The sequence below is a fragment of the Aricia agestis genome, chromosome Z (assembly GCF_905147365.1).
Source record: "Aricia agestis chromosome Z, ilAriAges1.1, whole genome shotgun sequence".
In the NCBI taxonomy this organism is placed as follows: Eukaryota; Metazoa; Arthropoda; class Insecta; order Lepidoptera; family Lycaenidae; genus Aricia; species Aricia agestis.
This window is the reverse complement of record NC_056428.1, coordinates 4,816,625-4,841,358: the sequence shown is the minus strand read 5'-3', so window position 1 is coordinate 4,841,358 and position 24,734 is coordinate 4,816,625. Positions and strand designations below refer to the sequence as shown.

The window sequence follows — 24,734 nt, the reverse complement described above, 5'->3', positions numbered from 1 at the left end:
TAGTTTTAAGAGGCGTCTGGTGAAATAACCAAATTTCGGCCAAATGGCCGGTTTTTTATTTTTGCCTGGCGAAGGCAATGGTGATTGCAGCCCTAGGTAAATTTTATATTATGTGTAAACATTTTTGATGCTATTTACTAGAGTTTAGTGAACTGTTAATACCTGGAGTTATTATTAATATTAAATAATTTTATTGGAATAAAACATCTTCTAAACAGATTTGCATTGTTTTAAAGTACACAACAATAATATTATTTTTTTAGTTATTTTATAAACGCCATCTATCGGGATCTTCGTAAGCAAACGGCCAGATTTTTTTCTTTTTAATAATTTTATCACGGCATCGGCGTTCTTTTTAATATTTCAGATACTACTTTCCATATTTGTCGTAAATTACTTGGAATGCTGCTATTTTCTTTGGTTCGTAGTTGGACTTGATGGAGAGGTTTTCATCAATATTGAGATAGACCGGTGTTGAAGCTGTATACGCAGGCCATTCGATCACAGAATCCTTCGTTGTTGGTACACTGAAATTATAAAAGTGTCTTGGATTATCATCAATCATATCATCATTCATGACTCAACAGCAGCCCTAGTGGCAGAGTTCACGTTTACGTGTAGTAAACACGTGAACGTGAATTCTGTATTATCATTATATAAAATTTTAAAAATTATATGCATAGTAATAAATAAAAACCGATTTTGTTATATTGCAAAGTTATTCAAGCAATAAACGGCTACAGCCTACGACCGCGACATGAAAAAGCGCCCCTAGTGGTAAAAATGGTGAACTAATTCGATGCCGTCAGATTGTAATTATTTTTTTCACGATGAGTCATGATTAGTGATATAATCCGCACAAACAGTGTTTTTGTCTTGTGTAGCTTATCTCGTCACGTACCTAATTATTACGATAATTTATAAATTTTAATAATAAGTCCTGATTTAATAATATAATATGTAATAAATTATTTTTAGATTATGTCACCAGGAGGGACATAAACTCTTAACATTTCCCCAACTCATTGATGTAGAAATTGTAAAACGTAGACCTAAGAACAGCATTGTATCAATTTCTTGGATATAAAGGGTATGAATAATATTATGATTAGCGGACTGCTTAATAGTACATTACGCACCTAGGGCAGGAAAATAAGATGCTTTCTTATTTACTGCCCATAGTGCGTATACTATTTTTCTCATCGACGGAGGCGGAAAACGGCATCATCGGTAAGCGCAGCGGGAAGAAAGTTGACGTTTTCCGTCCGGAGGTTTGAAATGCTAGTCATTGTGTCGATTTTTATCATATACCTTAAAGGATAATATTATGGAGTCTTTTATCTACACTTTTATTTCAAACTAATGAAAATTCACATCGCATAACAGTACCAGATGTTCTTGTATTTATCTGGCACGATGCAAAAGTCAAGACCTTAAATATGCTGCATTAACATCTTAATAAGTTATAGATTTTTTCGGAATAAAAATATCTTATATCCTATCCCGGAATTCGAAGTCTATACCAAATTTCAGGTAAATCGATTCGGCGGTTTGCGCGTGAAGAGGTAACAGACAGACGTGGGCGACGGAAGTTGCTTTCCATCAGGTGACCCGTTTGCTCGTTTGCCCCTTTATTTCATAAAAAATACAGATAGACACACTTTCGGATTTATAATATAAGTAATAATAGGGTTTTTTACTTGTGTAGTGAACTGTATAGATGTACTGTCAAAACGTTAGGTACTTTTTCATTCAGTTCTGCAAGGTAACGAATTAACACTTACCCCGTTTTAGCAAAATTAGTCCACATTTTTGTGACATTAGCCCTAACTGCGATGTCCTTCTCTTCGGCGAATTTGGAAACGTCAATGTGTTTGAAAATGTAGCCACCATCATCTCCATGCGCCGCGCCCTCTTTCATAATACCGAACAGACGTTTCAATAAGTTAATATTCCCATCGTAACTCAACTCGTAGAAATAAACTGGATTTCCCAAATCCGCCATAATCCTGCCGCTTATCCAAATCCCGGCTATGAAATCTAAATCCCCGAAGAAGTCTTCGCCAATTTTATTCGGGTTCGCTTCAGACGCGACGTAAGCATGTTGCAATTCGGCACACAATTTTTTTCTGTCCTCCTCTTCTATGTCGAAAGCGAAATGCTTGTGAAATTGCTTGTTTTTTATAACATCCAACATGGCTTCTGGCTGGATGAAGCAAGTAAGGTATCCCTCCTTGTTACAGAAACCTTTTATCACCGGGACTCGGTGGAATTTACCCGCTTTTAGCAGCTTATAGGGAAGTTCAGTCAAGAAGGCGTCTCCTGTGCCCAAATCTTTCTCAATAGTCGGAGTGAATCCAGGGAATAGTCTATCTTTTTTGAATTCAGCGGTTACCTTTCGCGAAACATCTACCAGTTCTTCAGCTGGGGCTTTCAAAAGGAACTCGTGAATATCTTTCTCGTTCTCGGAACCTTTGTATCTCATTTCTTTGAGGAAAGAGTCGAGTAGTTTTCTCGGTTCGTAGTTGCTTGCCCAGTGGTTGATAGTGGAGCCAGATTGGAGTATAGCCTTGTGGAAGAGACCTTCGCTTAAGGGGGATAAAAGGAGATATTCCACGGAAGCCGAACCCGCGCTGATACCAAAGATAGTCACATTATTGCTGTCGCCACCGAATTGCTGAATATTCTTCTGCACCCATTTCAACGCTTGAACCTGGTCTTTGAGGCCCATGTTGCCAGATGCTTCCGGGATGTCCAAGGACAGGAATCCAAAAATATTCAATCTGTAGTTAATGGTCACTACGACTACGTCGTTTTCGACTAAATAGTCTGGTCCCAGCTCATCTTTCACGATACCGTTGCCACCGACAAAGCCTCCTCCGTGGATGAAGAACATAACCGGAAGTAACTCCGTCTGGTTTCCTGGAATTTTGGGGGTGTATACGTTCAAATAGAGGCAATCCTCGGACCCTTTTATTCCCCCGGTCCTTAGGTCGAGTTGTATAGCGATGTTCTTTTCGTTTGATTTCGTCGCGTCTCTCTCTTCGTTCCATGGCTCTGGTTGTTGTGGACTCTGGAATGAGAATGATGATGTTACAATGAGATAATAATTGGAGGGTCGACAGATGAACTCAACAAAAAACTCACAAACATGTTTTGTACAGCCTTGGATAAAAATAACTGAGTTATTTAAAAAACTTTATATCTGCACTTTGGTAACTTATACGGTTTCGCTTTAATTACGTATTATGTTGCATAGTTATCATAAAAGTGTTCTATAATTGCATAATTTATGTAAATGCATTACATATTTAAGTATATTCAAATTGGAATTTGGGTGCTGTTAACTACCTATTGTAATTTAGTCGAATGATTGCATTATGTTTTAATATTGAATAAAAATATATTTAACTAGCCTTATTAGTAAGTTATATCTATACTTATAGTTTGGTTGGAGTAATGTTGCGTTTATACTGCGATAGTACAAAATAAACAAAACTTTACATTAAAATATATAATTTCTGTACTTATACAACGTTATCCTATTGTAGATAAGTAATACCATTGTGTAGAACTTACATATAATTTTGTAGATGTATTTAATTAGAGATAAGTTATTAAATAAAAATGTAAATATTGACAAAATAACTATTATTTTCATCTAGGTGCCATTATTTTAAATATGTACTTTAACTTCTACAAATTATGAGCTAGACAACACACTGTAATGTAAAATTCAGCACTATACGTCATATAAAGTATAAAGGTGGAATGACTTAAAAAGGTAGTATTTTAAAGGAATATCTAGAAATACTTATTATTAATCAATGTACTTACCTACACAAACATACACTCACACTACTTAATAAATAAGTAGTAAGTAGTAATCAGTATAAAATTACATGAATCATAAGATCGACCATAGTCGACTTTCAGTTAGGTTAATTTACCTTAAATCTTAATTTTCCAGTTGGAGGTTTCGCGTACGGAACACACAAGAACTCATAATACTGCACACCGCTTTCTGTTGTTGCTAAACCTCCTTTCAATTTTCCCTGTTCGACGCTCACAGTTGCCATTATGTATAAAACGACAACGCTCAAAGCTTACCCAATCGGTAATAAATCATAAAAGGATAAAACTCTTAAGATATAATGTATTAAAGTACAATGTACACGGTAATACTGATAAGTTACTGACAAGGAAACGGCTTGCTAATGGTACCGCCGAATTTTCAAACAACGCGGTGTCTGCGCCTGCGCATATAGCTTACGGTATTAAAATATAGATGGCGCTATTATTAAATAAATACAAACGGAACTTTTATGTAAAAAATCTACATAATTAGCTATGGTAGAGTTTTGTATTAATATACAGTTTATGCTATTCTGAGCTACCTTTTTAGTAGAAAAGCAGAATAGAATGCTTTGAAAGTGACATCTACTGACAAACATCATAATCATTGTAGTTTACAAGTTAAGATAGATGTCGCTAGGATGTACAAAATGATCTATTTGAGAAGAATCAAGTTTATTTCTTCATCTTCAGGTCCGTATTTAATGAAAAAGAAAAATAACTGAAGAAATATATTTTTTAATTTAACAGCCAATGAATCCGCACTGCCGATGAAACGAACAATAATTGAGTTCGTCCTACTTCCTAGTAATATTATAATAGTTTTTGTAATAAGGCCACTAGATGACGCTAGTATGAATAAAAGTCGGGTCCATATTCCATAATTGACGCTGGCTAATGTGCAGTACTGAAGGAATTACAAGTGCGTTAAACCTCCCCTTTAGGCAATAATTGCTATTAATTTAAAGGACGAGGCAACGCAGAAGTGTTATTTTAATTTTTAAATGTCGTTCATGAACATCCGCGCTACCTTAAGAGCAGTGACGGGTTAAGACTACTTGATGCCCTAAGCAATCCATGCCAGTGTATAGTCCTATACTAGAATCGGTATTTACACTTTTACCACCTAAAAACTTTAGTTTTTTCCTATAAACTTTTTTGGTGTGGTTTTTGGTGACGTGAGGGTGAGGCGTGATGCCCTAAGGAGGATGTTTTTTGTTTTTCTGGTGCCTCCTCAGACGTCGTGATGCCCTAGGCAATTGCTTAATTTGATTAAGGGTTAATCCGTCATTGCTTAAGAGTTTAAAGAGCGTTTCCACTTTCCAGCTTCTCATTAGGAACTGGCTATATTGTTGAAAATGTACTGTAGTATTTTTAGCCATAACTCTTATGTAATTTATTCATAGACGGTTGTCTAAAAAACGCTACTATCTAGATTCTAGGAGTATGACAGCTTATTTAAAGTAGTTTCATAATTCATTACTAATTGTTTCTATTACAGTTACAGACTATAGTAATTTAGTTTAGGACGACTCGCGCACGAAGGGTTTCGAACCATTTTAAAGCAAAGAAAGCCAATATTATTGTGTTTTTTGTATTGCCTGTAAGCCCCTTTTGCCTTTTGCCTTAAATATTTATTTTAATTGTATTATTAATTCTTATTAAAATAAAAATACAATTACATAAGTAAGTATCTTGTGAATATCTGAAGTGCCTACGTGTTAAACCATTATTATCGATACACGGCTAAAATGGCAAAAAAAAACGTTTATTGTAAGTATTGTAAATATTTAATTTATTTTTAGTAAGTACTACTTATTTGTTATTATAGCGACAACAGTTGCATAATTTGTGAAAATTTAAACTCTAGCTATCACCGTTCTTGAGATGCAGTCTAGACTCTAGAGACAGACAGTCAGACAAGCGGACGGACAGACAGCGAAGCCTCAGTAATACCCTTTGGATACGGAACCTTAAAAAACGACGAAACACTAAGAGAAAAGGTAGTAGTGCCTTTGCGCTTCGCTTAGCTCGTCTTGGCGGGGGCACTACCATGCCCCCAGATTTCTGTCTTTCTATCTATCTAAGTCTGGACTCGAGACAACATCATTATTACAGTTTCTTTTATTATTTAAAGTTTAATATAAAGTTCGTATGAATAAAGAATTTTCTTTCAATCTAAGTTCTAACTCTTGTCTAGAGTCTAGATTTAGGCTTAGTCTAGACAGGCTTACATCCGTATTCCGTAATGTTCGGTGACCGCGCGAGGAATGCGCGCGGCGCCGGCTAGTCTCGAGCACACCTGCGCGACACAGACTCCGAGTAGGGATGTACTCGTGTCGATAAATCACAGCAGCTATTATAGAACTTGCTATAGAAATACAGTGTGTTTGTGTAAACATCGTTATCCTTGAAACCATCAAATGAGACCGTCAAAATGAACAAATTTTTCTATGAGAACAATGCTGGGAACTAAAAAAATCCTTCATACCCATACAAATTGCCGATCCGGGCATCCGTATGGGTATGAAGACGGCATTTTGTTTGAGGTGCGAGCATTGTTTTCATAGAAAAAGTTGTTCATTTTTAACCGACTTCCAAAAAGGAGGAGGTTATACGTTCGTCTGTTTATATATATATATATATATTTTTTTTTTTTGTTCAACCATAACTTCGCCGTTCGTGGACCGATCTTCATGATTATTTTGTTGTTGTACAGGGTTGAATCCGAGGTTGGTACCATGTTCACAAAAATGGTGATCTGATGATGAGGGGACTCCTTGAAATTTGTATGGAAACATATAGTGATTTCGATTTTTTCTGAAGTGTTTCAGGCATATACTACCGAAATGTAAGATTTTGCTCCAGGATGTACCCTGATTCCGAAGGTATCCAACAGAACTTTTGAATCCTTATAGATACAAGTTCGAGGATTTTGGCTTTATTTGTATCTACTACTTCAAGCAAAAGCCAATGAATTCTACATTATTTCTGCTGAACGTAGGCTAAATTTTATTTTGGAAAAAATTGGGTTTCGTAAGATTTTTCGGACGCCAGGTATAAAATCAACCAGAAAAGTTACTTATTTTGCGTACGCTGCCGAAACTATATAAGATAGAACCATAAAGTGTTGCAAGTAATTGTAGATCATATAAATATCTACAAAAAAGTCCGCGACACACTATACTTATCAATGTCGAGTAGGGCACAATAACCATTTTGTTATTTAAAAATCTTGAATTTTTTTGGACAACATTTCAACGCGTTTATTTTACTTATGCAATTAATCCTTATGAAAATAAATTATTTCATCACTAAGTACGGTTTATGTAGATAACATTTGGTCTTTGAATGATTTAAATTGGACGTTTAGTTTTGAAATTATGGCGAAATGAAAATATAACGATAGTGGGCGTCACCAAGCGGGGGTGCGCGTGCGACAATCTGTGCAGTGTGTACTATAATATGCATCCCTTCGGATAATGACTGCGTCCGCGTCGTCGATGTCAGTGTTGCAGTCTGTGAATTGACCTGAGAATCAGTTTGCTGACCGACTCTTTCCTGGGTACGCTTTTTGCAGCCGTAACCGACATCCACGCGGGCGGAGCCGCGGGCGACCGCTAGTAATAATATGTACAACTCTAAGACAACAAGCTATAAGTAATATAGCCTTGTGGTCTCATAGGTACCTAACTAAAAAGGGTAAAATTATTATTTTTTAACAAAAAATTAAAACCGACTTCCAAGGTAAAAACAAAAGTAATATTCTTAAAAATAATCTAAAAAGAATCAAATAATTCTTATTCGTTATTATAGTGCCGTCTTCAGACTTCGCCTAAACCTCAACTATTTCTGTACTCAATCTTCATGCTTTTGAAGTCGGTACCAGCTTACCTTAGCGTAAGTTCTATGTCAAGGATCTCAGAACTTTTCTGGGCTGGTAGCGACTTCAAAAGTACGAAGATTGAGTACCTACACTCTACAGAAATAGTTGAGGTTTAGGCGAAGTCTGAAGACGGCACTATAATAACGAATAAGAATTATTTGATTCTTTTTAGATTATTTTTAAGAATATTACTTTTGTTTTTACCTTGGAAGTCGGTTTTAATTTTTTGTTAAAAAATAATAATTTTTGACGGTCTCATTTGATGGTTTCAAGGATAACGGTGTTTACACAAACATATAAGATAGTGTGGCGGTACCCACAATTCGCCTGACATTCCTGCATCGCGCTATCGAAGTTTCGGAGAACGGCAAGATATATACAACGTCTGAAATGACGTCAGTGGGCTTCGGCCTGACCGAGCATGCTATCTCTCTCGGACGGAAGATCTTCCTTTTCGGCCGCCACTAACAACGTTAAAATAGTTTGTGCTGTTTTTTCTCTTCAGCAGTTTATATTCTACTAAAGAAAATACTAATGTACTCACTTATTTATGAGTTATGACTGTTATCTTCTAATAACAGTCATAACTCATAAATACATGTAAATAATATAATATGTGGATATAGTTAATAATCAAACTGTTATCTGTGGCAATTTGTCAAGCTTACTGCGAGAATGTAGATTGTAGAAAATTTATCTGCTGTTTTTACTCTATTTTGCTCTTCAATATAATTATTTTCTTTCCAAAAAAATATACTTACTGCAGCTGCTGTCCTCTGTTCTTACTACAGATTGCATTTTATTATATATAGTGAAGACTTGGAATATCTAATAATTAAAAAAATACATTTAAATAAAAAATATAAACATGTATTTTCATGCATCCAGGTTCCATTTTGCTCCTGTGTGACTTAATTTTAGTTCCAGTTCCAAAATCAGCGTTTCCAGATTTTTTTTGTGCAGTCTTTGGAACTTTTTGAGTTAAAAAGCGGGATTCTTCAGTCAAAAGCGGGACAAAGTAAAAAAAAGGTATAAAATAACGTTTACGTGACAATAGATAGCTAAAGTATCCAAAGAAAATGTACCCCTCTACCTCCCACACTCTTATCTTCATTACGAACCTTTCTTTCTCAGCACGCTGCACGTACGTTCGGGCTTTCCCCGAAAAGCAGGACTTACCCTGTCCCGCGCGGGACTTTTAATTTTGATGAAAAAATTGGGACGTCTGGCAACGCTGGTTTAAATATATTTAAGCTACCTCGGAAGACTAGCTGCTCCACTCTCAGGGTGGAGATATTTTTTTCCTTGTAGACACCAGTCATTGTCTTGCTCTTTATTACCCTTTTTTATAGTCTGTCAAAAAAGTGAAGAAATTAAAAACTAGCAACATCGTAGTGTCACCCCTTTTATCTTACATTGATTTGAAAGGGATGACACTACGATGTTGCCACTTTTTAATTTCTTCACTTTTTTGACAGACTATAGTTTACGACAACGTGGCATTTAAAATTAGCTTTTTATTACCCTTTTTTAGTTTACGACAACGCGGCATTATAAATAATCTAACATTGGATAATATTATATTATCCAATGTTAGATTGTTTTAATATCGACATTATTTCATCGACATCTCGTACCACTCTACTGTTAATACTCAGAACATGTACAAAGGCTAGAGCATCGCAATTTATATGACCACCTTAGTCAGTTTAAGGTTATTTAACTTTGACTGGACTTTTATAGCGTTCAACATAAGGATTATTTCACAGCGATTCAAGGGTAAAATAATTCGAACTGGTCTATAAGTCCACGACTGGTATGGACTATTGTGAGCTTCATTTTGATTGATTGTGGTCTGAATACCGTCTCCTGGTTTGTTGCCCACCCACGCTAGCTGCTATAGACACTTGGTGGGCTTAAAAGTAGATAATATAAAAATACATAAATATAGCAATACTTTGCTTGAAAATCTTATATGAACTGGCAAAAACATCAACGCTTTCTGAATGTCTTTGAAAGTGTTGAATATCTTAGGTATGTGAGTTGTGACCTTTTATTTCAATTCGAGAGACGAAAGAATCTTATGTAGGTAGATAATACTTATTTAATCACAAAGTTAGCGAAAAAAACTATCTAGTATTCGATAATATGGGATCAAAATATATTTTGTTGCCGTAGTTTGTTGCCTACATTCCTACGGATTTTAAGTTTTAAGCCTTTAAACTGTCCTCCTTGCTTGCATCAAAGGTAAAAAAAAACTGATTTGAATATCGAACGCGACACTAGTGCGGTTTAGCGGGTTTTGTTTTTTGGTCCAAGATTGCGTTCCCACGCGCACAGGTGTGCATCCGCCCGATCACACGATTGTAATTAGATAAAAACATTTTGCGCGCGAAAAAAATGTCATTAGCGGCCATCTTGGTTTCATCTTGATTGTCAATTTGCTGCTGAGAGTTTTTATGTGATTTCTTCATATTGTGATGATGGACCAATACAAGTGTTTCATATTTGTTTATTCTCATGGTTGACGTCGATTTTGCATTTAAGTGGACTACAACGATGGACAAACAAGAGAAATTAATGAGCGTGTGATTTTCTTCTATGAGTGTTATACAATGTGTCCCGACACCGGTGTCCGATCCTTTAATGTCATGATCTATGGCTTGGGTTCCCAATCTTGCCCAGCCTGCGGCGCACTTACAAGTCAATATTTTGTCACGGCCGTTGACAAAATATTGACTTGGCCTGGGTTTGAGTTTTGACATAACACGACCAAACTACGTATAGGTCCCCCATCTGCCTAGGAATTAACTTCTTTGATAGTAGGTAGGTACATACTTTTAATAGCAATTTGAAGGAATATTCATTTTGCGGCTGATTTTTCTCCAAGAATCTTCCCTCATCCCTCTGTTAGAGCAATTGGGATCCCTGGCATCCCAAAGCCATACATTTGCGGCGTATAAATTTATTGGTTGTCGACTCTGGTCATTCATTTTTGACCGCGGCACAAAATAAAACATGTGACGTCCACACTGCGCGAGGCAAACGACCGAGGCACCTTTGAGCATTTCAAAAAACCGACACCGCTCGGCTCGCGCGCGCGCTCGCCCGCCTCGGGCGAGCAACGTCCACACTATAGATGCTGGCGGGAAAGATTCCGAATTATTCCCGTCGAATACTTCGGAAGTATTCCGAAATATTGCGAAACTTTGGGAATATTTCAACTGTCAAAAATAACGAGGAAAATTGCGCTTGGAAGTTGTAAACTATTTATCTTTAGTTGTGTATCTAAGAATATGTGATGCCGGTTACTAACATTATTAGCCAAGCGGCGAGAAACGGCTTTTTTGGCTTATTATCATTACTAGCGATAAATAGCGGCTGATAACGGCTTGTTACTTTTTTTTGATAATACCTAATCATATAAGTTCGTTTATTTTTTATGGTTTTTATTCTGATTTACTTACAATAGGATATATTAGTATGGATAGTATGGATATAAGTAAGTAATAAGTAGGTAAGTATAGATTAATCAATCCCATTGGCCATTACTAATTTATGATAAAACTAGATGACGCCCGCAACTCCGTTGCGCCAAAATTCGTTTATCGCGCCGGAACCGTACATTTTTCCGGGATAAAAACTATCCTATGTCCTTTCACGGAACTCAAAGTATTTCCATGTCAATTTTCAGCCAAATCGGTTCAGCGGTTCGAGCGTGAAGAGGTAACAGATAGATAGGCAAACAGACGCACTTTCGCATTTATAATATTAAACCTAGAAGTAGGTATAGATAAACAATTTATATTTTACTTAAGTACGTAATGTGCCACTGAACAAATAATTCACTTAACCACCACAAACCACAAACAAACACGTATATTTCCATTGAATTATTCCGGCGAAATATTCGACGGAAACATTCGAATGCGGGGTACGAATCTTTCCGCGGGGTGAGGGAAAACTTCTCCGGGGAGCATCTCCCTTCCGCGCCGCCGTCGCCCGCTCGTACGGGCGAGCGAGTCGAATCGAATGTTTCCGTCGAATATTTCGCCGTGGCCACGTGGCAGTCGGCGCGTGCGAAGCGGTGATAGCGGCCGGCGGGCGACGCTCTATGCGCGGCGGCGATCGATGATTGATGCAAAATACGATTTTTTAGCATAAATAAAAATTAATATTTTTTTTTTTATTAAATTCATTTTGAATAATTCAAATTTAAAGAAACTTTCCCAGAAGTATTCCGGAATTATTCGGAATTTTTCAGAAGTTTTGCAACTATAGTCCACACCAAGCGAGCGTACGGCGCATGCCGCGCGAGGCGGGCCTTGCCCGCGGCGCGGCGGCTCGCTTGGTGTGGAGTGTGGACCCGCCTATTGTAGATTTGACGTTCAATTAGAGTACCTATTTTAAAATACCTAGGTATTTTGAATTAAAAATATTGATTTAGGCCCTTTGGGTTTGAATTTTGAAACTATGGCTCGTCTCAGGGTGATAGGTGTGAATGGTGTGATAGGTGGTCGTATATTGTTCGGCCCAGCTCAAGTCGGCGCCGGCCGGGCGGCGCCGGCCGGGCGGCGCCGGCCGGGCGGCGGCGGCGCGCGGTGAAATACTCAGGTGCATCCGTACCTGTCCAGCGCCCACTCATACTGTACAGGATGTTTTGCGGCCGCTCTAGAAAAATAATCGATACCTACCGTACTAATATTATAACTGCGAAAGTGTGCCTGTCTGTCTTTCTGGCACCTCTTCACGCCCAAACAGCTGAACCGATTTATCTGAAATTTGGTATAGAAAGAGTTTGAGTCCCGGAAAGGACATAGGATACTTTTTATCCCAAAAACGTTTTAAGGGCAGGGAAGGGAAAGGAATAGGCGAGGGTAGGGAAAGGAAGGGAATAGAGTAGGGGGTTGGGCCTCCGGTAAACTCACTCACTCGGCAAAACATAGCGCAGGCGCTGTTTCACGCCGGTTTTCTGTGAGAACGTGGTATTTCCCCGGTCGAGCCGGCCCATTCGTGCCGAAACATCGCTGGCCCCGGGCAATAAAGGCGTAATATCAAAAATAGTTTTGTTCAGGAGAGACAAAATAAGCTATTTTGTTTATAGTGCAGCGTACAGTGTAGGGATTGCAAAAAACCGGATTTTTAAAAAAATCCAGATTTTCGGATTTTGACAAGCTCAAATCCGGATTATCCGGATAATCCGGATTTTATGAAATTTTTCTAATATTTTTGATTAATAGCTTTAAATGCGAGCTATTTTCTTGTTATTTCTTTATTAAACATTCGTTTTAAAAGCGCATTATCAGAAGTCTTAAAACAATTAACATTTTTGTTAAGTTAGTAATAATAATAATAATAATAAACATTTATTCAACATGTAAACACATTACACCACATTACAAAACAGAACATAGCAAAACAAAAAACAAAGAAAAAAAACAATCAGACGGACATTATAATACACATTTTTAATATCTATCTGGGTACAAAACACAATGTAGTGTAATGCGAATGCTGCCGAAAAGGACCCCACTCAGGTGATGATCGCGGTATAGTACCTACACCGCGATCCCTGGTGTTCTGTGGAGCCTTGTTGTCGTTCGCTCGACAGATGCACACTGGCGTGCAAACTAATTAAGTATAATAAAATAGTATATATAACAATCTTTATAAGTAAAAGCATAATAATTAGATAAAATAGATATGCTCAAATAATTTGTATACTTACATAAACTGTACCTACTTAAATAAAATGATAATATATATAATATTGGCAAAACACGTTAAAAACAATGATTTAGAAGTATTAAATTTAATATTATCAATAAAAAGTTTCAAGTAACTATTTTCCTCTCACCCCAGCCAAAGAATATAATATTATGCACTACGCGAACCCCAGCTGCAACATGACGTCACGTCATATGCCATAGCTCAAAACAAAGTTAGTGATTTTCACATGGGCGTGATGAAGTAAGCAATTAAAATAACAGTATCTGATAATGAAGACATTATTAACAACTTAAAAATATCTTGGTTTTTTAAATATATTTGAATAACTATAAAATCCTAAACAATTTCCGCTTTATGGACGACTAAGCCCTTTTTGCTCCTACGAATTCAGATAATAAAAATTACCTTAGACCCAATCAATGTCCAACAGCACGAGATGTAAGGTCGAGGTGGACGTACTTGGGCCAGTTAGTTTCTTTTGATAACAGACAAGGAAATACAGAGAAACTAGTCCATGAAGAAGCTGATGAAGGAAGACATACCCCTCTCAAGGAACCGCAGATTCGTCGATATGTGTATTTCACTCGTCCTAACTAACGGAACGCAAACTCGGTCATTGACTAATTTACAAAAATCCAACTCGGGGCTTTCCAAAGAGCAATGGATCGCAGTAAGTTGGAAGTAACTCTTCTCGACAAAACAAAAAATCCATCCAAACAAGAATCTCAGACGTGGGAGTCAAGATGGTGGCTAAAGTAGCATTGGGCTGGTCGTGTCATCCACATGCATCTAGGCTGGATATCGACAGAGTGGGTATCTAGCCTAGGCCTAGGAAAATATAGCTTTTTTCCCTTTGAAGGCAGGTTACTGTAGCCCTTAAGTCACCACGACTCCTGAGGATCTATTGTGACTACTTAATCCTCATAAATTGAACGATGTGGATGGAATTGGTACCACCAATTTCCTCTATAGTAGAGTAGGTGAGTTTCAGCTGCCTGAGCTGCAGCAGCTGCAGCTGCTGAGTAAATTAGTATAGTCAACGAGGTAAAAATAAAACAAGTTAAAAGGTGTCTCGGCCCTTTTCCTAGAATCTGCAAGTCGTAATGCTAGTAATACTAGTTATTATGTAAACGTAAAGATTTTTATTCTTATCTTTACAGAATAAGTTTTAATAGTTAGTTTTGTAAAAGCCAGGAATTAGTGCTTTAGAATGTTCAAGGCCAGAAGTCTTAATTTATTACTCTTTTCTTAGTTTGCTACTCCATGCCTCGAGCACTTGCTTTGTAGTAATGGGAGATGTTTCACAGACCGCTTCTGGACCGTAAAGATTTTTATTCTTATCTTTACAGTATAAGTTTTAATAGTTAGTTTTATAACAGCCAGGAATTAGTGTTTTAGAATGTTCAAGGCCAGAAGTCTAATTTCATTGCTCTTTTCTTAGTTTGCGACTCCATGCCTCGAGCACTTGCTTTGTAGTAATGGGAGATTTTTCACAGACCTCTTCTGGACCGTATATGAGATTCTCAGCTCTAAGCCTAACCAGCTCGTCAGCGGTTTCATTACCAAAGACGTTAATGTGACCCGGGGCCCATACTAGTCGGAGTTGTTGTTCTCTTCCAGCATGTTTTACGTATCACCACAATGTAGAACCAATTTGGACGAAATTTCTGCTGCAGTGCTAAGTGCAGCTTGACTGTCAGAGAAGATGAATATATTTTTATAAACTATCATCTCTTGGCTTTCTTGTGAGCAACCGATTATTGCAAAGACCTCAGACTAGCACACGGTTGCAAACTCTCCCTTGGAGGCATATCAGCAGTGACGCTGGAGCGAGATAAGTGGAGTATCCTGAATGCTGTTGCGCATTTTGGAGGGTTTGGGGACAACTCCTCCGGGTATGTAGGACTCGCTGCGGCCGTAAAGATTGACCGCAGCCCTACCCACTAAAACCCATCTATATTCTTCCACTCTTCGCAGTTCGCACGCAGGATTGCGGGAACGCGCGAGCTCTAGGGGAACCTTTGCCCAGTATAAATTTGCCCCAAAAGGTTTATTGTACAGAATAAAAAAACTTAAAATAATTCTTTAAACTTTAAATCAACATTTTAATATTTTATAAACCCTTTCCTTTATCTTATTAGACAAACTTACAAATCAGAAGATTTTATAGAAAATCATTTTATTCAATACTGACCAGCCCCGGATCTTGGGGGCAAGCCGGGGCCTATGCCCCGGGCGGTAAATTCAGGGGGCGGCCAAATTAACACTTCACGGACCAATGGACAACTCATCATTTATTTAACTTTGACCACGTAATAAATAATAGCACAAATACAGCAATTTCATGGCCATATCAACTTGACCGATACCAGAGTGAGACGTGCTGCACGAACATTTATTAATCGCGACTCGCTAGGCACGTAGGCATAGTTCAAAATATGCGCCCAGCTCCCGCTCGCTTATAAGCCCTACCCTGTTAAATAAGTATAATATATCCTACATATTGATAGCTGAAATTATATGAATGATAAAGGTGAAATAAACATAAGTAGGTAGGCGGGGCGGCATTTGTCAGTTTTTGCCCCGCCTAAAAAAAATTGAAGGTCCGGGGCTGATACTGACAATATCCTAAAAGAATTATTATTGTATATTTCTCATGATTGCAGTCATATTATGAAATAGTAAAATGTAGTAGTATGTAATTAAAGTGGCATTTCGTTTGAATTTTCGTCGGTCGCGGTCGCTCGCGGCAAAGATCCGAAAGCCACTTTAAGCCCCAATTTCACCAACGACTGTTAAAGTTAACGCCGGAATTAGTATGACGTTACTTCTTTCGATTTTCATATGAATGAAAGAGAAGACATGACATTTTAACAAGCTGTTAACACTAACAGACGTTGGTGAAATTGGGGCTTAGTCTATCGCCCCTATTTATTTCATATCTTTAAAATATAATTTTGGGCAAAGCCATCTTAATACTCAGAGAAGCCAAAAATCAAATAACATTAAAAAGGGCGTAACCGGCGTTTACCACTTTGTTGCCCGGGGCCAGCGACATGGCTCTCCCACGCATAAAACTTGTTGCTTGTTGCTATCAGGTGAATTTCTGTATCTTGTTCTGTAGGTATGCTGTGTCCATCATCAACTTCACAAATCACAAGTCACAACTCACAACCGTATTTTGAAGCATTGTCTACAATTGTACTTATCACGATACGATTGTACATGTCACACTCTGCAGTCTGGGAAAAAAGTATCTTGAAAAAATTTACTTGAAATGGATTTTTTTTTCTACTAATTAATACAAAAATAAATTGTTTTTCGAATATAGTCATATCCAAGGCAATATCGTAATTTATTATTATGACGAATACGAAAACTCGGGGTACATTTAACACACTCTGTATAATATGAAGTCGTCGAGGACTTCACGACTCACGAGTCTGCGGTCGTGATTCCCACAGAGCGAGACGCATTCTGTATCTATCTCTATCTCTTGTGTACCTTAAAAAAATAAACCGTTAAATTAGAGTCAATTTTTCAATCTGTCCGAGAATGTCAAACGGCCGTTTAACTTGTTATTTTATATTGTTCGTCAGTTGTCTATTGAAATTGAACCTTTTATAGGTTCTACCTAGTTTTTATTATTCGTAGGTTCTACCTATCCTTGTAATCTGATGGCAAAAAGTGAGAAAAGAAATTAACTCTAGCAATACCGGGGTAATTGGAATAAAATATTTTGATACTTTTTAGGGTTCCGTAACCAAATAGCAAAAAACGTTCCGTTTTTTGCCTTATAGATTCGTCATGTCTGTCTGTATGTCTGTCTGTCTGTCTGTCTGTCTGTCTGTCTGTCTGTCTGTCTATCCGTCTATCCGTCCGTTCTCCGAAACTATAAGAGCTATACCTACTATTGAAACTTGGTAAGTAGATGTAGTCTGTGAACCGCATTAAGATTTTGATACAAAAATGGAAAAATTATTAAAAAATAGGTACAATTGAAACAAAAAAAAATTTTGTTTCATCTAACCTATGCGTGTGGGGGTATCTATGGATAGGTCTTCAAAAATCATATTGAGGTACCTCCTGCAACTTTTCGCCATCGTTTCACGCGAAAATATTCCATCCTCATCATCTGCATGGGTGGCAGTCTTCCGCCGTGCATTTTTGGCGTAACTTTTTGGTGCGCACTGTAAAACTCTGTAACGAAACTGTCGTACTGTCGTAAGCAGTATAATTTCCTTAAAAGTCCAGCAACACAATTATTGCAGCTCTTCTAATGTTGCGAGTGTCCCTTGCGACATTTGCTCGTCCTCCTTACTCTCTAAAAAAAGGAGTTAATAAACCCAACTTAGATGAATGATTGGTCTCGCGCTCGCGCTACAACCGCGCGCGCGAGACCAATCATTTATCTAAGAAACCCAAAAAATTAAATTTAAAATTCGCCGCTAACCTAACCCAAGTGTCTTCTCAAGGTGTTTAAGGGGGAGAGGGGGTCGAGTCAAATCTTTTCTAATCTTACGTTGGAGAGGGGGGGTCTCGGCAAATCTCACGTATTTTTTTTTCTCATTGTTACAAAATAATATTATTTTGGTCTATTTTATCCAGATCGTACGTTAAGCTTAAGATTTAATCGTATTAGCGTAAGGGTCAGCGCAGACAGAAAGGAGCACAGCGGACAGAATTTTATTAACGTACTTGAAAATAAACTTTAAAATTATTGTACTAAAGTGCACAAATGCTTGAACCTTACAAGAAATGCTCGCGCGTCCTCGAGGATACGCGGGAATCCCTTATCGCACTTTAGTGTCATAATTTTAAAGTTTAGATTCAAGTGCGTTAATAAAATCCTCTCCGTTGCGCTCCGTTCTGTCTGCGCTGACCTCATCGTAATATGATTAAGAGCATTCACTAATTCGTTCGAAACAAAATAATTTCATTCATACTTTGACGGTGTACATCGACAGTATATATTAAGTCTATGGTGTACATCTACTGACTGTCAAACAATCCAACGCTTAAGAGGATTCCACACCGCCATTTTTTCCATACAAACGTTGTCCCCTGTTTCCTCCCTGGATAATGCTAGTAGAGTTATAATTTTTTTCCTGAATATCTACGGCCACTAATACAATGTCCCTATGTTTTCTTTTTTTTCATAATTTAATTATTAAATAAGATATGAACGTTCAAAAACCTAAAAAAATGGCCAGATTTTCCGCTGTGTTCAAACGTCCTGAAAACAGATTTGGCTAGATTATACAAAAAAAAGCAAAACATAGGAACACAGCTCAAGCCTTTTTTTAATCTTTAATGAAAAAAGTACTTAAATCGGTTAAGGTTTGGAGAAGGAATCAGGGGACAACGAATCGTTGATTTTCTGGATTTTCTGCAGTTGTCTCTATCGCGTTCTGCGGTATAGGCTTGAGGTAAGGGAGGCAGCTATAGATATTACACGTACTTTTTTTTCATTTCTCTAGCTCCTGGTGTATCCTCTTAACTTACGTAAAAAACCCACATCTTGAAAAATCTCACGTGAGATTGGGGGGTGGGGGAGGGTTTGAATAAAATCTTATGAAATATCTCCAAGGAGGGTCAGAAAATTAAAAAAAACGCCTCACTTAATTTGTGGACGCCCCCTTAGCCGGTAACCTAACTTGAGTGTCTCGTCAATGATGATCAAAAACGATATTCGTTATGGTTAGGTTAAAGAAGAATAAGAATTCGCAAAATTATGATTTTACAATAGGATAAGAGGTTTACCGTGTGCAAAATACTGTATGTAGCCTATTTCTACGTTTAACAGTACATCGATGGGGTGATGCAGATGATTACTTAGCCTGTCTCCACCCAGAACAATGAGCTTAGCGATGGCACTAAAATGTAGCCTAAATATCAGTTTCCCACGGCAGCGTGCACCTGCACACAACACACAAACACACAACACGCCCGCATTCCACCCACGGTCCACCTGAGATTTAAGTTAGGCCGCGGACACACTCAAACAATTTGATGGATTAAAGCTCGATGATTCTGATATTTTTGTCCATCATAATATCAATGTTTTTCTTGTCCTTGATCAGAGATAGACCGTTTTCTAATAGGTACATACAGCAAAATAAAGGAATCAGCGAAACCTGTCTCTGATCGGGGACATGAAAAAAATCATTAATACAGCTTAGTTAATGTTTTGGTGCAGTCCCGGCTTCATGAAATTCTCAATTCGTTTGCGGGATTGATCAAAACTTATATGATATTCATATGAATTATTATCCATAACTTGCCAAAGATGGACAAACACAAGCAACAACAAGCGAATTGGTATGCCCACAGACCAGTACCTACTTCAATATTTTTGTATGCTATAGACCAGAGATTCCCATATTTTTTAGGGTTCCGCAGTCAACAAGGACACAGTGAACTCTCTACAAGGAACACGTACACACCCTAAAGTATATTAGATAGTATAGTAATTAGTGATAAACTAATTTTTGTTTATATACTTATCAATCATAGTGATCCATCATAATTCATAAGCACACAGAGGAGCCTTCATAATTATGAATAATATTTGATATTTTATCGCCATTTATATATGTAATATAATCAATTAAGACCTTAATTTTCGACATTCGACCCCAATTATTCGACTTGAGAGTTGAGTGATAACTGATAACTGATAACATTTAGATCATACGACTTACGAAAATAATATTAATTATTATGATGAAATTATTGTAAAACATGTTAACAGGTAAATCGCAATAATAATATTATACGATATCGTTTTTATTATCGACATGATTTTAAGATATCGTTGTATTTTTAACCGACTTCCAAAAAGGAGGAGGTTATACGTTCGTCTGTTTATGTGCCTTAAACATGCTTAAACGAATCGGATAACCTAATTATATGTTTTTTGTTTTATAATATTATACATTGTTGTATATTATAATTTATATATATAATATATGTAGGTTGTCTTCATTTTAGTAACATACTGCCGAAAACGAGCATAAAACATTAAAAAAAACTCTCAAGAAAGAAGCTAATCGATTTCATACCGTATAATACTTCTAAATTAAGGTTGAAATTTGAGTAGCAGTTAATCTTGTACTGTTGAACACAGATGTCAACAAAGTGGACGCATTGTTATCAAAATGGGTACAATTGCGAACAATGCAGTTTATTGTATTAGCGGGGCGAGCCAAATGTCAGTCGTTTCGGTAATTGGTGTATCCGTCATCTCGAGTGCCAATATGCTGCTTAAATACTAATAGCAATTGTTTGCGATTGTACACTTTTTTTGTACTAAATAAAATGTTGTAAGTTGTACCGTCAAGAAATTGATTTCTAGCCTACTAGATGACGCCCGCAACTCCGTTGTGCCAAAATTCGTTTATCGCGCGGGAACCGTACATATTTTCGAGATAAAAAGTATCCTATGTCCTTTCCCGGGACTTAAAGTATCTCCAAACCAAATATCAGCAACATCGGTTCAGCGGTTTGAAGAGGTTACAGACAGACAGACAGACACACATTCGCATTCATAATATTAGTATGGATATATTTAAGACATGTGTATTATATTGGAAATAATATATTTATTAGTCATTTTCCTAATAAAATTATGCCATACTTTTGAATCTAATAGGATAGGTACTATACTTCTGCAATATTTGCGAAGACAGTAATCATACAGTTTATTTTTACATTCACCTAGTCGTTACGCTGGTTCCGTCGAATACCTGTGTATTGAAGTCACCTTACATCATAAATCTATTATGCTTTGCGTGGTCTACAGCCCATCTATGCGCATCGATTACTTTAGCATCTTGGAATCTCTTCTAGCAGCACACTGTCCGAATTACGACCACACTTTGATTGTGGGTGACTTCAATACTTGTCTCCTACAATCCGACTCACGTGCCTCAAAGCTCCGTTCCTTATTGTCTGCCCTTAACCTCAACATTCTCCCTCTTGCTGCAACCCACCACGTTCCAAATTGCACTCCTTCTTTATTAGACCTCCTCATTACCTCATCTCCCGACCTGGTCGCTCTTCACGGCCAATTCCCTTCCATATTTTCCTATCACGATTTAATATTCCTTTCCTTCAAAATCAAACCTCCTCGTCGAATTCCTAAGTACCAATTCCTACACAGTTTCAATAACATCGATTTGGACCTCTTAAACGTGATGTGCACGATACGAACTGGTCTCCTGTATTCTCGGCCTCTGATATTGACCAAAAGGTGGCACTTCTAACGGACCTGTTAACCAACATCTTCGACAGGCATGCTCCTCTTAGAAGAGTCAAGGTCAAGCATCCACCGGCACCCTGGCTCTCGCAGGACATTAGATCTATGATGGCCAGGCGCAACCGAGCTTTGTGTCGATTTCGGAAACGACCCACTGAAGAAAACTTAGCTCAGTACAAATATCTCCGGAATCTTTGCAGTCGTATGTGTAGAGATGCCAAAAGGCGCCACATACATTCTTCCATAGACCAATGTAACCCATCTCAACTTTGGAAATTTCTCTCATCACTTGGCATTGGTAAGTCCTCATCATGTACCGATAGCACCCTTGATTTAAATTCGCTTAATGCTCACTTCTCTAAGCCTCCCGTAATTGTTAACCAGGCTACAAAAGCGCGCACATTGTCTCATCTCTCTTCCTTTCCTCTTCCTTCCTGCACTCCTTTCTCGTTTGTACCAGTTACGGAGGATGATGTCATTAAGCATATAGCGGCTATCAAATCTACTGCTCAAGGCAATGACAATCTCAGTTCCCGTATGATATCCCTCTCCCTTCCCGAACTCTTGCCAGTTCTCACACATATCTTTAATTATTCCTTGGCAACGAGTTCCTTCCCTTTGGCATGGAAACGTGCTGATGTCATTCCTTTACCTAAAACAACCAATCCCTCTTCCTTATCCCATTACAGGCCTATCTCCATTTTACCTTTCCTCTCCAAAGTTCTCGAACATATAGTCCACAAGCAGCTGTCCCACTTTTTATCATCTAACCATTTACTCTCTCCTTTACAATCCGGTTTCCGTTCTGGTCACAGTACTGTAACTGCATTGCTAAAGGTCACTGATGATCTACGCCTTGCACTAGAAAATAAATGTGTCTCCATACTGGTATTGCTCGACTTTAGCAGTGCGTTCAATTCTGTTGACTTTGACATCCTCCTCTCTATCCTGCGCTCCCTTAACTTATCACCTTCAGTGATTAATTGGATTGAGTCATATCTTCGGGGACGCTCACAGCGAGTCCGCTCCAGCGTGGGTACCTCGGACTGGTGCGATCTTGATGTGTGCGTACCCCAGGGTGGCGTGCTTTCTCCCCTCCTCTTTTCTATTTTTATAAATAATATCACTTCAATAATCACATCCCACTTCCATCTCTACGCAGATGACTTGCAAATCTACCGTCATTCACACATTCTCGACATCATCTCTGCAGTCGAAGACCTAAACTCTGATCTCGAACGAATAGCTAACTGGGCTAAGTCTTTCGGTTTGTTGGTTAACCCCAGCAAATCGCAAGCTATGATTATAGGTAGCAGATACATGACTCAAAGGTTATGTAATGTGCCTAGTGTAATTTTCGATGGTACTGTAATCAATTACACAGATTCAGCCAAAAATCTGGGCATAATTCTAGACAGCAATCTGACATGGAATCCGCAAGTGACAGAAGTGAGCAGGAAAGTACATTTTTCGCTACACACGTTGAGGCGCCTCCAAAACTTCCTTCCTATACAAACCAAAATTTTCCTTGTCCAGTCTCTTATCCTTCCCATCCTTGACTACGCCGACACCTGTTACCTGGACGCCACTGAGGAACAGTTAACTAGACTCGAGCGTTTACAGAATCTTTGTATACGTTTCGTGTTTGGTTTGAGAAAGTTTGATCATGTCTCGGCCTACCGTTCCAAACTCAAGTGGCTACCAATCCGTCTCCTCCGTAACTCCCACATCCTTTGCTTACTTTACAACATCCTGTACAATCCTCTCGCTCCTCCATATCTCCTTGACAGATTCAACTTTTCCCGTTCTCCCGATCTTCCATGTAGGTCCAACGTCCGGTCAAATCTTTCCTTCCCCTCACATCGTTCCAACTTTTACTCCTACTCATTTTCTGTTCATGCTGTCAGATTGTGGAACTCGCTCCCTCACACCATTCGTGACAGTCCCACTATCGCTGTTTTTAAAAGACGCTTGAAAGAGCATTACCTCGAATCTCAATCCATTTAAATACTAGTATTATATTTATTTATATTTTAAGCATATATTTTTTTGTGTATTATATAATACCGTAATTTAAAAATTTATTAGATTTATTTACTTCATACAACAATATTATATTTTATTTATTTATTTTATTTATTTAACAGTTTATTGCACACAAAAACATTTAACAAATTATACAGATGAAGAAAAACGACACAAAAGGTACTGCTTATCTCTAAAGAAATTTCTTCCAGCAGCCCTAAGAAGAGGTCTTTATTATATAGATATAATATGTAATATTTATTTTAAGTAAGTATATAAGTAATTATATTATGTAGTTATATTTTAGTGTTTAATTAGTATAATATCAAAATATCTATTTTTATCTGTTTAACTAGTACGAGTATTGTGTTGATATAATATATATTATATATTCATAATAATAATGCACGTTCTATCTGCTGTCTTAATCCTATCTCTCTCCGTAGGGCTGCTGGAAGAGATTTCTATTAGAAATAAGCAGATCCTTTGTGTCGTTTTACTGTGTATATTGTCTTATTGTAATTGTTTCTTGTGCACAATAAATTGTTAAATAAAAATAAATAAAAATACAGTTTTGTTCGACGATTGACAACCTAACGCGTTTCAGTGAATCTATACTAATATTATAAATGCGAAAGTATCTCTCATGTCTGTCTGTCTCGCTTTCACGCCAAAACTACTGAACCGATTGTAATGAAATTTTGTACACTGATAGTCTTAAGCCTGAGAAAGGACATAGGCTACTTTTTAACTGGAAAAAGGGGTTGTGAGGGGGTGAAAATGCGTAAATTTGTTTCCTGTCAAAGAAGGTCCCGTTTTTTGGTTCTTTGCTTACTCATCATAAACGGTGCTTCTACTTCTCTTGTACTACATAAAAAAAGCTAATTAAGTTCTCTAAAACTTTGTCCTTTACACTTTGTATCTATCTCCAATCATTGCCTCGCTATGAGGTTCTAAAATTAACCGAGTGTGTTTTTT

At 37.6% G+C, this 24,734-nt stretch overlaps 1 protein-coding gene and 1 long non-coding RNA gene across 3 annotated transcripts; both read right to left on the bottom strand.

Moving 5' to 3' along the window:
* Positions 1-226: 226 nt before the first annotated feature.
* On the bottom strand, positions 227-4,254 carry LOC121738498 (juvenile hormone esterase-like). 2 transcript variants are annotated; one of them, XM_042130587.1, is made up of 3 exons: positions 4,186-4,254; positions 1,785-3,073; positions 227-527 (listed from the first exon to the last, which is right to left on the bottom strand). In XM_042130587.1, exons 2-3 carry the CDS (start codon positions 2,894-2,896, stop codon positions 371-373), a joined length of 1,269 nt encoding a protein of 422 aa, XP_041986521.1. In that variant the 5' UTR covers positions 2,897-3,073; positions 4,186-4,254; the 3' UTR covers positions 227-370. The 2 variants fall into 2 exon arrangements, with proteins under 2 accessions (XP_041986521.1, XP_041986520.1); XM_042130586.1 differs by lacking the exon at positions 4,186-4,254 and adding an exon at positions 3,951-4,156.
* A 1,588-nt stretch (positions 4,255-5,842) lies between these two features.
* On the bottom strand, positions 5,843-24,268 carry LOC121739294. The gene is made up of 3 exons (XR_006037426.1): positions 24,257-24,268; positions 14,383-14,384; positions 5,843-5,922 (listed from the first exon to the last, which is right to left on the bottom strand). It is a non-coding gene; the product is annotated as an uncharacterized LOC121739294 (long non-coding RNA).
* Between the last annotated feature and the right edge of the window lie 466 nt (positions 24,269-24,734).

Excerpts from the sequence above, each read along its gene's own strand:
- LOC121738498 (XM_042130586.1), bottom strand. The coding sequence starts at position 4,079 with ATGGCAACTGTGAGCGTCGAACAGGGAAAATTGAAAGGAGGTTTAGCA. Across the intron at positions 3,074-3,950 it reads CTGGAAAATTAAGATTTAAG|AGTCCACAACAACCAGAGCC; the intron begins GTAAATTAACCT and ends TTCTCATTCCAG. Across the intron at positions 528-1,784 it reads ACTAATTTTGCTAAAACGGG|TGTACCAACAACGAAGGATT; the intron begins GTAAGTGTTAAT and ends TTATAATTTCAG.